This window comes from Astyanax mexicanus, chromosome 7 (genome assembly GCF_023375975.1).
Source record: "Astyanax mexicanus isolate ESR-SI-001 chromosome 7, AstMex3_surface, whole genome shotgun sequence".
Lineage (NCBI taxonomy): Eukaryota > Metazoa > Chordata > Actinopteri > Characiformes > Acestrorhamphidae > Astyanax > Astyanax mexicanus.
In genome coordinates, this window is record NC_064414.1 from 10,886,275 (window position 1) to 10,900,304 (window position 14,030).

At 41.3% G+C, this 14,030-nt stretch overlaps 1 protein-coding gene across 3 annotated transcripts in view; it reads right to left on the minus strand.

Moving 5' to 3' along the window:
• Positions 1 to 7,037: 7,037 nt before the first annotated feature.
• Positions 7,038 to 14,030, minus strand: part of zmp:0000000755 (phosphofurin acidic cluster sorting protein 1) — a 95,735-nt gene continuing 88,742 nt past the window's right edge. For all 3 annotated transcript variants that reach the window (XM_049481693.1, XM_049481691.1, XM_049481694.1), the window contains 3 exons: positions 9,315 to 9,538; positions 8,781 to 8,894; positions 7,038 to 7,739 (listed from right to left, as the gene is read on the minus strand). In XM_049481693.1, coding sequence (XP_049337650.1) covers positions 7,624 to 7,739; positions 8,781 to 8,894; positions 9,315 to 9,538 — 454 coding nt within the window. In that variant the 3' untranslated portion in view covers positions 7,038 to 7,623. The remainder of the gene's footprint in view (positions 7,740 to 8,780; positions 8,895 to 9,314; positions 9,539 to 14,030) is intronic.

The window sequence follows — 14,030 nt, forward strand, 5'->3', positions numbered from 1 at the left end:
GGAAAGAAAATAATATAAAATCTGAATATGCATTAACATTGTATCACATGCACAGGTTAAAGCAGTTTACTGTTAGTGGTACATTTAAAAATACTGTTCATTTAAAATAAGGTTTTGTGCAAAAACGCCTTTTTAAATCTCCCAGATTGAAGAGCTCAGAGTGACCCTCTGACCGCTTGGCTGCATCTGAACAGTAAAATCTCTTCACTGCTTAAAGGGTTTATTTACTCTAGGGCCCGACCAGTACACTCATTCTCACCATCAACCAATGAGAAACAGAAACCTTAAAGCCTGTTTAAGCACACCCTTTTAAACTTAGAATAATATATTTATTTATGTGATTACTATAAAACGGATATCAGGCTTTTACAATTTTTTTACATACTTGACTGTAAAATTCTTACCTGATAAACCCTTTTTTCTATTTCAATTTTTTCACATTTTCTCCCAATATAGCTAGGCCAACTGTCACACCCATTCAGCTGCTACTCAGCTGTACTTCCCCTATCAATGGCGATGCCACAACACAAGGAGGGTGAAGACTAGCACCTCCTCCAACTCATGTGTGAAGTCAGACTCCGCCTCTTTTCAAACTTCTGCTGATGCAGCATTACCGAGTAGCATCACAGTGCACTCAGAGGACAGTGCAACGACTCGGTTCTGATACATCAGCTCACAGATGCCTTGTGTTGATCGACATCACCCTAGAAGTGATGTGGGGAGAGAGCACCATCTACCCACCCAGAAAGAGCAAGACTAATTGTGCTCTCTCAAAGTTCTGGCAGCAGATGGCAAGCTGCATGACTGGGATTCGAACAAGCGGTGGCAGTGCCTTAGCCCGTTGGACCACTTGGTGTCCGGATAATCACTTTTTAAAAAATATTCCATTACATTTATTAAAAAAAAAAAAAAACATTTTAATCATTTAAAAGTCAAATGTGAACTGGCATACCTCACTTTAAAATTAATTCAGAATCTTTGATCTCAAATGTAATTTAATTGCCTTTTCAAATAAAAGAAGGATATAATTAATATATCATGTTGTAAAAAACTGATGTTAAATTAACCTCTAATTAAATTAAACAAAAATAGGCAGATAAACTGTGGAAAGCTTCCACTGCCACAGTATGTCTATTATTGAACCTGTTTAAGAGTTTCTGTTGTTTGAGTGTAAGGAGTGTGGTGGTTACGTGTTAATTTATGTAAAAGACTGTACCGGGCAGGCCCTAGTTTTTACTACAAGAGGTTCAGTAAAGCTACAGAACACTCAGACACAATGCTACAGGAGGGGGGACACAGAGGTGGTGATGATGGGGATTCTGGAGTGTAAAACAATTAGGCTCCCAGGATAAGTATGGAGATGTACACTACAGGCTAGAGGCATGGAAGCAGCTCTAAAACCAAACAAGCCTTGTTAATTTTTCTTCTGCTGTCACTAAATAAAACATCACCTCATTATCAGTTCACCCAGAAACGAGTGCAGTCATCTATTAGCAATGGTGGTGGAACATCACTCTAAGACTTGATTCAAACAGCTCAGATTTCAAGCAGTTATAGAGAGTACACTATAGTGCCAAAATATTTAATCATCCATCCAAATCATCAGTCACTGGCCACAGGTGTATAAAAAATTACGTAGTCATGCAGACTGCTTCTACACACATTAGTGAAAGAATGGGTCGCTCTTAGGAGCTCAGTAAATTTCAGTGTGGTACTGTGATAGGATGCAGCACCTGTCCAACATGTCCAGTTGTGAAATTTCACTTTCACTACTAAATATTCCACAGCCAACTGTCAGTGATATTACAACACAGTGGATGCAACTTGGAAAGAAAGCTATTTCACTCTGTCAGAGAATTCTGAGGCGCATAGTATGCCAGACCTCCATGGGTCTACGGATTGGATCGAGAACTTTAGTGCATAGAGAGCTTCATGGAATGGGTTTCCATGGCCGAGCAGCTACATACAAGCTTTACATCCCCAAGCAAAGCAGTGGAGACGGTGTTCTCTGAAATGACGAATCACACTTCTCCATCCGGCAATACGTCTGGCTGGACGAGTCTGGTTCAGGAGGTTACCAGGAAAATGGAACTTGTCTGACTGCATTGTGCCAAGTGTAAAGTTTGGTGGAGGGGGGATTATTATTATTATAGTGTGGAAAATGAAAGGAACTGAATGCTTCAGCATGCTAAAAGATATCGGTCTGTTTCATGCTCCCAACTTTGTGGGAATGGTTTGCAAATGACTCCTTCCTGTTCCAACACGACTGCACACCAGTGCACAAGACAAGATCCATAAGGACATAGATGAGCAAGTTTGGTGTTGAACAATTTGATTGGCCTGCAAACCCGAGCTTAAGCTTAAGCTCAACCTGACAGAACACATTTGGGTTGAATTAGTTAGAGACTGAGAGCCAGGTCTTCTCGTCCAAGAGATGGAAAGAAAGCTTTGTCGCTCTGTCAGCGTATGCTGAGGTGCATAGTGTGCCAGACCTTCATGGTCTACAGATAGGATCAAGAACTGTAGAGTGCAGAGAGCTTCATGGAATGGGTTTCCATGGCTAAGCAGCTCCATCCAAGCCTTACATCCCCAAGCAGAGCAGTGGAGATGTGTTTCTGGAATAACGAATCACACTTCTCCATCTAGCAATACGTCTGGCTGGATGAATCTGGTTTAGGTTACAAGGAGAACGGAACTTGTCTGACTGCATTGTGCCAAGTGTAAAGTTTGGTGGAGGGGGATTATTATAGTGTGGATAGAAAAAGGAACTCAATGCTTCAGCTTACCAAGAGAATTTAGTCTGTTTTAGCCTGTTCCAACACGACTGCACACCAGTGCACAAGACAAGGTCCATAAGGACATGGATGAGCAAGTTTGGTGTTAAAGAACTTGACTGGCCTGCAAACCCGAGCTCAAGCTTGAGCTCAACCTGACAGAACAAATTTGGGTTGAATTAGTTATGAGATTAAGGGCGTTTTCACACCTGTAGTTCATTTCTCTAGTTCGAAATCAGTCGATGAGTTTGTTTACTTGGAGCGTTTTTTTCTTCTTCTGTTTGGTCTGGTTTCATACGGACATAAATGTTAATGCACCAAAACGCACATCAATAAACCACGCAAGCAGGCTGTGTCCTCTGATTGGTCAGAGCTGTCTGGTTTGGGAATAAATATACATATACGAAAAAAGTAAATATCGCGAGAAGATTCTGTGTTCCAGTGTTAATATATCTATGCTTTAACACTGAACGCTAAAACGCTATGCTTTTAAACACAGTGTTTCTACGTGCAGCGCAGATGTATACATAGTAAACCGCGTCACACGGCGGTGAGCAGTGAACGCAGCACAGACCGCGTGTGCATGGACACAGCGTTTATTCATAGCTGTGGTAATTAGCGCTATCTGGCTAAAATATCAGTTTAGCTCAAATAAATTGATTATATTTAATAGCTGGGTCAGATCAAGACCAGATCACATTCTCACCAAAGCGAACCGCTTCAGAGTTTGTTTGGGACCTCCAGGTGGTCTCTGTGCAGTTCGTTTGGGACCGGACCCGAGTGCAATTACTGTTTTCACACCTGCTCAGTTGAACCGCACTAAAGTTTCAAACGGACCAGAGTTCGTTTAAACCGGACCAAACAGTGCCGGTGTAAAATCGCCCTAAAAGCCAGGTCTTCTCTTTCAACATCAATAAGTGTCTGACCTCACAAATGCAAAAACATTCCCATAAACACACTTCTAAACCTTGTGGAAAGCATTCCTTAAAGAGCTAAATCTGTTTTAGCTGCACATTTTGAGCAGAGATCTCATTAAACCCTATAGTCTAATAATGGCATGTCACTCAAGTTCACATGCATGCAAACGCAGACGAGCAAATACTTTGGCAATATAGTGTATCTCACTCTGAAATGATTACACCTGCATGCCTATATTGCTATGATTTATACTGGATGAAAACACAGACCTGTTTTGGTAATCACTCAAAACTACAGCACCTTTAAATGTCAAGCTAGGACAGCTCTAAAAAGGCTGTAAACAGTCAATGACTGGAAATTGTATTATTATTATTATTACACTGCAATCTACAGACACTGTAGATGCATAACATGGCTTTACTGTGTAAATAAAAGAAGCTTATACATATTTATTCAGCCAGTTTTACTGTAGATGTTTTCTGCAAAGGCTTTTTCCACAAAATGCACTAGACTACAAAAAAGTTGTGGAACATCCAGAACCAGAAAACTGAAACTGTGTTTATTCCACTGCCCAGTTTAACCCTACAGTAAATCACACTGTAATAAACAAAACTTTTGGCAGATTTACAAAGATATGAAATACTGAAGTGTAAAAAAGCCTGCTTCCATACATTTAATCTGAAGTGTATGATTCATTACACTCATTAAATTAAACCTTTATTACCCTGACCCCACCCCTCTCATGAATATGCAAATGTGTCCGCACTTGTACATTGTGTGCAAAACTGTATTTGGCAGTATTAGGACTGTAGTGGCTCTTTAATCAAACAAAAATATTCGCCTTCTTCCCCCAAACTTTTTTTTTTGCTTCTAAAAAGTGCATTTGTTATTAATGACAAAAAAGCAAACACACACACTGGTGCAGGCGCCTACTGATCTGGAGATTTAACTCATTTAACCTTCCAGATTTTCCTTTTGACACAAAAAAAGTAAATAACAGAATAAAAGATCAATATTACAAGAGAATGGTTTACAATAAAATAAACATTTACAGAAGGCAAAAAAAATCTCCTTTTGGCATTATGAAGAATTTGGAGATACAGACACACTTAATAACATGACACATAAAAGACATGTAGGTAAACAAATACGGTTTGTATCTATAAATGAGGTGAAGACACACGCAAAACATACCGAACAAGGGCAATGCTACCATAACTGATGTGTAAAAAAAAAAAAAAAGAATAATGTGGCACAACACTGATAAGGTAAAACTAGACCAGTACAGGCCTGGCAGTCCACTTTACAGCCACTGGGTGGCGCTGTGGCAGTTCGAACAGTTCAGACCCTGTCATCACTGGAAGGTAAATTTGAGTTTTTTAGTGTTTGATTAACACCCTATTTAAAGAGCTCACCGCTCTAACCCTACTTTCTCTTCTTTTATTCACACTTTTATATGTCTCACATCCTAGAAATCACCTGGGATACCACAGCAACCACCTAGCAGCACCTCAGCAACAACAGGGGTAAAATAAAAAAGATTTATTTTTCTCTTTTTATTTTTTACTGTTGTTTGACTGTTGTATTGTCAGTATCTAATAATAAATACTATTAAAGAGGTAAACAGCTTTTTAAAGATGAATATATGACAGAATACAAGTGTACTAAGGGTTTTATAGATATTAGATATTATGAGCAAAAAACTGTGTGTATATAATTTGAAGAACCTTGTAAAGAATCCTTTTAAAAAATAGAAAGCACCAAAAAACGGTTCTACTTTTGACGATGTAAGAAAAAAGTTTTTTGCACTATCTAGGACATTTTTTTGCTAAGAGTGAAATTGATATAACAGTATCTGGACATAAACCTGAACACCCAGGAGTGAGATTTCCTCTTTTAAATACACCTACACTCTACATTCACTTTACTTTAAAGCATCTATTTCACATTTACCATCAAATCTACATGCACTCGCTGGACGCTCCTTTACAAAACACACAAAACTGGTAGATTTGGCAGGACAACGATAACAAGACCAATAACACTGTTTCACTTTGTTACATTTAACGGTACCTGTCTCTCCACTTCTAATGTGTAGCTATTGCTGCGAGGGTCGGACCCCAATACCTACATTTAGAGTGTTACTAATATACAGCTCTGGAAAAATGAAGAGGCCACTTCTGTTTTTGAATCAGTTTCTCAGACTTTGCTATTTATAGGTACATGTTTGAATAAAATTAATATTGTTGTTTTATTCTATAACCTATGGACAACATTTCTCTCAAATTCCAAATAAAAATATTGTCTTTTAGAGCATTTATCTGCAGACAATGAGAAATGGCTGAAGTAACAAAAAAGATGTAGAGATTTCAGACCTCAAATAATAATAATAATAATAATAATAATAATAATAATAATAATAATAAAAATAAACAAGTTAATATTCATAATGTTTTAATAGTTCAAAAATCCATATTTGTTGGAATAACCCTGGTTTTTAATCACAGATTTTCAATGCATCTTGGCATGTTCTCCTTCACCAGTCTTACACACTGCTTTTGGATAACTTTATGTCACTCCTGGTGCATTAATTTAAGAAGTTCAGCTTGGTTTGATGGCTTGTGATCATCCATCTTCCTCCTGATTATATTCCAGAGGTTTTCAATTTGGTAAAATCAAAGAAACTCATAATTTTTAAGTGCTCTTTGATTTTTTCCAGAGCTATACCGGTATATATATATATATATATATATATATATATATATATATATATATATATATATATTCACTGTAATGAGAGACTGTTGCTCCTTCTCCTCAGTGTATATGATCACAATACCTACATTTAACATGTGATTGATTTACATCGGTATATATGAATTTGACATTATATGACAGTTGTTAGGACAGAGCACAGTGGCTAATTCTTTTAGAAAAGACTGAGAGTAGTGTTTCTGTTGTATGTATTATGTGGGATCATTAGCATGGTGCATTGTTCTTTAAGTATAGGAACAATTCAGTGTAGTTTTTGTGTTGATGTTAGCTCAAATGCGACAGATTAGGTGCAGAATATTATGTTTTAGTGAAGGTTAATAAGGGTTTTTGCTCCTTTACAGTCCAACATTATGCAGAAGGACAGTCTAGCAGAGATGCGTTAGTAAAGGAGTGCTGTATAACTGTAACTGTGCTCAATGCTGCAACCTGACGTCTGCACTATTGTTTATATTTATGAAGTTTATGAAGTTTTTGCTACCAGTGTGCTTCTAAAGCTAAAGGCAGGTTAATATATATATATATATATATATATATATATATATATATATATATATATATATATATATATATATATATATATATGGTTTTGTGCCATTATAGTAAAAAAAACACTCAAAAACACAAAGTACACACAAATAAAAAAAACAGCGCATTGCATTCAGGTAAAGGAGGTCAAAAAATTCACAGCTATCCCTCAGTAATACTGCAGTTCAAAAACATCACACACTCAGACACACACACACACACACACACACACTCACACACACATACATACAGACATTTACACACACCCTTACCTCAATTATCTGCATTCTTTCTTCGGTATGTGCAACAACATTCCACACAGGATTTCACAGAAATAGGTAAACAAAACAAACACACAAAGTGCATACACAGCTGCCATCATCAAAAAGAGGCAATTCAAAAATTCATTTGTGTTTTAGTGGTGGCAGATTTTTTTTATATTAAAATATAAAATATTTTTCGATGATAAAATGTAAAAACAAAACAGAGACAGACGGATGGACAGATTGGAGGAACACAGACAGGTATATGGGTGAAAACAGACTAAGACAGGAGAGCTTCCACAGGAGATTTCTGTGTCTGTATTCCCTCTCTACCTGTCTCTCCCCTGCACAGGTGATCTCAGGTGTGCTCAGGTGTGTTTGCTGTAGCCAAAGACGCCCACAGGAAAGTGCTTGACGTGGGTGGGCCACTGAGCGGCCAGCTGGAAAAACTTCACATCGTTCCACTCAACGCCATCTATAGAAACTGCACATACACACACACACACACACACAAACACACGCAAAGTACTCAGAACATGGTGATTATGATTTGATTAGGATTTAATGATCAATAGATTATTTGATGGATTATCAAAGCATGATCAAAGTATGGCACGTGCAGAAACCATTTACTCAGAACATGCTGTATCGTGTATGTGTGTATTGATTAGGACTGATTACCTCCAAGCATGCTGTGCCAAAACATGTACTGATTAAAATCAGTTTGCGTTGAGTCAACTCGCTGCTTGTGGTGTAGCCTCTGTGAGTGCCCTACGCTGCTGTTTATATTTCTGTGTTTGTGTGTCTGTGACTCCGCAGCCCTCTGCAGTTTAAATTTCCAATGTCATGAATGTGAGGGCGGAAACACAAAGCTCAGCAGACCAATCACAGCTGCTGTAATTGCTAAGATGATAGGCAATCAAATGATACATTCGTTTGTAAATTTGTACCGGGATGTGTCGTACATTTATTGATTATGATCTTGATTATTTGGTGTGCCATGACGTTATTAATTAGAACTGGTATACCTGCAACATGATGTGTTGTAGTGTGCTTTGATTAGGAATAATTAACTCGTATTATTGTTTATTTTAGTGTGTATTTACTTGGACTGATTAGCCTGGAGCATAGTGTATCAATGTGTGTACTGATTATTGTTAATTACCTCAATGCATGATGTGCTGTAGTGTGTATTAAATAATAGTGATTAGCTTGAAGCATGGAGTCTTGTATTGATTAATATTGATTTTATTAAAGCATAGTGTGCCATAGTGTGTATTCATTAGGACTGATTACCTCGGAGCATAGTGTGCCATAGTGTGAAATGATTGGGATTGAATACCTCGGAGCACAATGTGCCATATCGGTATTGATTGGGATTGATTACCTCGGAGCACAATGTGCCATAGTGTGTATTGATTAGGATTGATTACCTTGGAGCATAGTTTGGCATAGTGTGTATTGATTAGAATTCATTTTATTAGAGCATAGTGTGCCATAGCGTGTATTGATTAGGATTGATTACCTCGGAGCATAGTGTGCTGGTGTTTGGCGGTGCAGATTAATCGGCTGATACCGTCGATCACCTGACTCTTTGAATCCAGCTCCTTCTCCTTTATCTTCTTACTGAGGAAGATCACTACAGCGAAATACACAGCTGTTACTCACACAGCACTTATTTAACACTACAATCTATTCTATTTAACCACAAGTATAAAAGAGCCCATGGTAACGTATGTGTGTCACAGACCCTTAGAGCAGTTCCTTACAGCATTCTGTCCTTCCCTTTAACTTATGAAAAACTATTGTGTTTTATATGTTAGTCTTTCAAAAGTAATAAAGCAGTGAAACATTTAAAAAGTTTGAACAACATTAAAAACTGTTGTTTAAACTTATTTTTAAATACAAATAAACTATACTCAATACTCATCTGGATCTGAGCTCTTATGTAATTTAAATGTTAATTACATAGTCATTTAAGTGCTATTTAATTACATAAAAATATTAATGTGATGTAAATGAAGTGTACATTTATTATGTATGAGTGTGTGTGACAGACCTTTCTTGTTCTTCTCCTTAGTGACGACGGTCATAGCCATGCTGAGAGGGGGGTTAAGTTCCCCTCGGCTGGGCAGACGGCTGACCTGCAGAGAGCGGAAGTTACTCTTCAGCGTGTTCTTTAGCCCCGCCTCCTTTTTCTCTCCATCACGCTTCCTCTCTCCACCCTGTAGTGTCCAGTAATCCACCTGCAGACCCATCAGCTCTCCACCTGCACCTGGAGAACTGGGACACACACACACACACACACACACACTAAATAATAAAATAAGGAGTTCTTGTAAATCACCAACCCTGAATCTGTACCACTAAAAAGATTGGTCACACCACTTCTCATTTAATGTGTTTTCTTTTTTTGATGTTTTTTTACATTGTAAATTATATATTGAAGACTATATTAAAGCTATACAGGAACACATGCTGAATTATTTAGTAAACATAAAAAAAGTGTTAAACCAGAATATGTTTTATACTTTAGATTCTTCTAAGCACCACATGTATCTTTGAGGACAGATCTGCACACTATTGGTATTTTAATCTTCATGATTTTAGTCTTCATGCGGGAGAGTCACCTGGGATAGATTTCTTATCATCTTGAAGGAGTTCTTGGAGGTGCTGAACAATAGTTTCTCAATCACCATCTCAGTTCCTCAGTTTAGATCAGGGGATTGTGGACTTTTTTCATTATTTACTACTTAATTCCATATGTATCCATTAATTGTTTTTATGTATTTAATATTTAAAACAAAAAAAAAAGAAACACACTGACTAAAAAGGTGTATCCAAACTTTTGACTGGTAGTGTACAAACTACAGACTGACATCAACTGACATTAATACTAACTAGATTGCAGTTCCTGCAGAAACTGCGAGTGTGATTGCAGTGCTGGCTGGTATCTGCTAAGGTGTTGCTAGGTGGTTGCTAAGGTGTTGCTAGGTGGTTGCTAAGGTGTTGCTATGGTATCCGGGGTGGTTGCTAAGATGTTGCTAGGTGGTTGCTAGGTGGTTGCTAAGGTATTGCTAGGCGGTTGCTAAGGTGTTGCTATGGTATCCGGGGTGGTTGCTAAGGTGTTGCTAGGTGGTTGCTAGGTGGTTGCTAGGCGGTTGCTAAGGTGTTGCTATGGTATCCGGGGTGGTTGCTAAGGTGTTGCTAGGTGGTTGCTAGGTGGTTGCTAGGTGGTTGCTAAGGTGTTGCTATGGTATCCGGGGTGGTTGCTAAGGTGTTGCTAAGTGGTTGCTAGGTGGTTGCTAAGGTGTTGCTAGGCGGTTGCTAAGGTGTTGCTATGGTATCCAGGGTGGTTGCTAAGGTGTTGCTAGGTGGTTGCTAGGGTGTTGCTAGGCGGTTGCTAAGGTGTTGCTATGGTATCCGGGGTGGTTGCTAAGGTGTTGCTAGGTGGTTGCTAGGGTGTTGCTCGGCGGTTGCTAAGGTGTTGCTATGGTATCCGGGGTGGTTGCTAAGGTGTTGCTAAGTGGTTGCTAGGTGGTTGCTAAGGTGTTGCTAGGCGGTTGCTAAGGTGTTGCTATGGTATCCGGGGTGGTTGCTAACGTGTTGCTAGGTGGTTGCTAGGTGGTTGCTAGGCGGTTGCTAGGTGGTTGCTAGGTGGTTGCTAGGCGGTTGCTAAGGTGTTGCTATGGTATCCGGGGTGGTTGCTAAGGTGTTGCTAGGTGGTTGCTAGGTGGTTGCTAGGGTGTTGCTAGGCGGTTGCTAAGGTGTTGCTATGGTATCCGGGGTGGTTGCTAAGGTGTTGCTAGGTGGTTGCTAGGTGGTTGCTAGGGTGTTGCTAGGCGGTTGCTAAGGTGTTGCTATGGTATCCGGGGTGGTTGCTAAGGTGTTGCTAGGTGGTTGCTAAGGTGTTGCTAGGCGGTTGCTAAGGTGTTGCTATGGTATCCGGGGTGGTTGCTAAGGTGTTGCTAGGTGGTTGCTAGGCGGTTGCTAAGGTGTTGCTATGGTATCCGGGGTGGTTGCTAAGGTGTTGCTAAGTGGTTGCTATGCGGTTGCTAAGGTGTTGCTAGGCGGTTGCTAAGGTGTTGCTATGGTATCCGGGGAGGTTGCTAAGGTGTTGCTAGGTGGTTGCTAGGTGGCTGCTAAGGTGTTGCTAGGCGGTTGCTAAGGTGTTGCTATGGTATCTGTGGTGGTTGCTATGGTGTTTCTAGGTGGTTGCTAGGTGATTTATATGCATAAATTAGATTAAATGGTGTTTGCACGTTGCTACGCAACGTGCAAATTCATCAATCAGCTATGCACGCTAGGTTGCTCTGGCCGTTCGGGGGTGTCCAAACTTTTGACCCGTGGCTCCATTACACACAGTACTGGGGGGGCCGGGGTGTCCAAACTTTTGACCCGTGGCTCCATTACACACAGTACTGGGGGGCCGGGGTGTCCAAACTTTTGACCTAATGCTGTTTTATCCCATAGCTGCTCCATACACTCACAGTACTGGAGTTCTAGCTACCTGTCCTTCGATCTAGCTGCCGTCCTCCGATTGGCCCCATTCATTCCAATGGGGCCACTTCGTACGACAATCGTACGAAATCCGTACGACGTAACTTTTCGTACCGCATATTTTCGGAAAGAGCTCAATAAGTTCTACAGGTCCTCAATTGGTTTCATCTTCGTATTTCAAAAATTGCGACGTCCACGGGCGTGCAAAGTTCTGCCCATTCATTTTCAATGGGCAAAAAAACGCGTACTTACGAAGTTTTTACGAAAAACGTAAGTCCGATCGGAAAGCTGTATACAAGCACACCATTCCCGATATGGACGCACGTTTTCTCTTTTGAACGAAGTCGATATTTCGAAAACTGCGGCACTAGTTAACCGGACAAAAAACAGGTGGAACTAGATTGCAGTTCCTACAGAAACTGCGAGTGTGATTGCAGTGCTGGCTGGTATCTGCTATGGTGTTGCTAGGTGGTTGCTAAGGTGTTGCTAGGTGGTTGCTAAGGTGTTGCTATGGTATCCGGGGTGGTTGCTAAGGTGTTGCTAGGTGGTTGCTAGGTGGTTGCTAGGGTGTTGCTAGGCAGTTGCTAAGGTGTTGCTATGGTATCTGGGGTGGCTGCTAAGGTGTTGCTAAGTGGTTGCTAGGTGGTTGCTAAGGTGTTGCTAGGCGGTTGCTAAGGTGTTGCTATGGTATCCGGGGTGGTTGCTAAGGTGTTGCTAGGTGGTTGCTAAGGTGTTGCTAGGCGGTTGCTAAGGTGTTGCTAGGCGGTTGCTAAGGTGTTGCTATGGTATTTGGGGTGGTTGCTAAGGTGTTGCTAGGTGGTTGCTAAGGTGTTGCTATGGTATCCGGGGTGGTTGCTAAGGTGTTGCTAGGTGGTTGCTAGGTGGTTGCTAGGGTGTTGCTAGGCGGTTGCTAAGGTGTTGCTATGGTATCCGGGGTGGTTGCTAAGGTGTTGCTAGGTGGTTGCTAGGTGGTTGCTAAGGTGTTGCTAGGCGGTTGCTAAGGTGTTGCTATGGTATCCGGGGTGGTTGCTAAGGTGTTGCTAGGTGGTTGCTAGGTGGTTGCTAAGGTGTTGCTAGGCGGTTGCTAAGGTGTTGCTATGGTATCCGGGGTGGTTGCTAAGGTGTTGCTAGGTGGTTGCTAGGTGGTTGCTAGGGTGTTGCTAGGCGGTTGCTAAGGTGTTGCTAGGTGGTTGCTAGGTGGTTGCTAGGGTGTTGCTAGGCGGTTGCTAAGGTGTTGCTATGGTATCCGGGGTAGTTGCTAAGCTGTTGCTAGGTGGTTGCTAGGTGGTTGCTAGGGTGTTGCTAGGCGGTTGCTAAGGTGTTGCTATGGTATCCGGGGTGGTTGCTAAGGTGTTGCTAGGTGGTTGCTAGGTGGTTGCTAAGGTGTTGCTAGCCGGTTGCTAAGGTGTTGCTATGGTATCCGGGGTGGTTGCTAAGGTGTTGCTAGGTGGTTGCTAGGGTGTTGCTAGGCGGTTGCTAAGGTGTTGCTATGGTATCTGGGGTGGTTGCTAAGGTGTTGCTAGGTGGTTGCTAGGTGGTTGCTAGGGTGTTGCTAGGCGGTTGCTAAGGTGTTGCTATGGTATCCGGGGTGGTTGCTAAGGTGTTGCTAGGTGGTTGCTAGGTGGTTGCTAGGGTGTTGCTAGGCGGTTGCTAAGGTGTTGCTATGGTATCCGGGGTGGTTGCTAAGGTGTTGCTAGGTGGTTGCTAGGTGGTTGCTAGGTGGTTGCTAGGCGGTTGCTAAGGTGTTGCTATGGTATCCGGGGTGGTTGCTAAGGTGTTGCTAAGTGGTTGCTATGCGGTTGCTAAGGTGTTGCTAGGCGGTTGCTAAGGTGTTGCTATGGTATCCGGGGAGGTTGCTAAGGTGTTGCTAGGTGGTTGCTAGGTGGTTGCTAAGGTGTTGCTAGGCGGTTGCTAAGGTGTTGCTATGGTATCTGTGGTGGTTGCTATGGTGTTTCTAGGTGGTTGCTAGGTGATTTATATGCATAAATTAGATTAAATGGTGTTTGCACGTTGCTACGCAACGTGCAAATACATCAATTAGCTATGCACGCTAGGTTGCTCTGGCCGTTCGGGGGTGTCCAAACTTTTGACCCGTGGCTCCATTACACACAGTACTGGGGGGCCGGGGTGTCCAAACTTTTGACCCATGGCTCCATTACACACAGTACTGGGGGGCCGGGGTGTCCAAACTTTTGACCTAATGCTGTTTTATCCCATAGCTGCTCCATACACTCACAGTACTGGAGTTCTAGCTACCTGTCCTTCGATCTAGCTG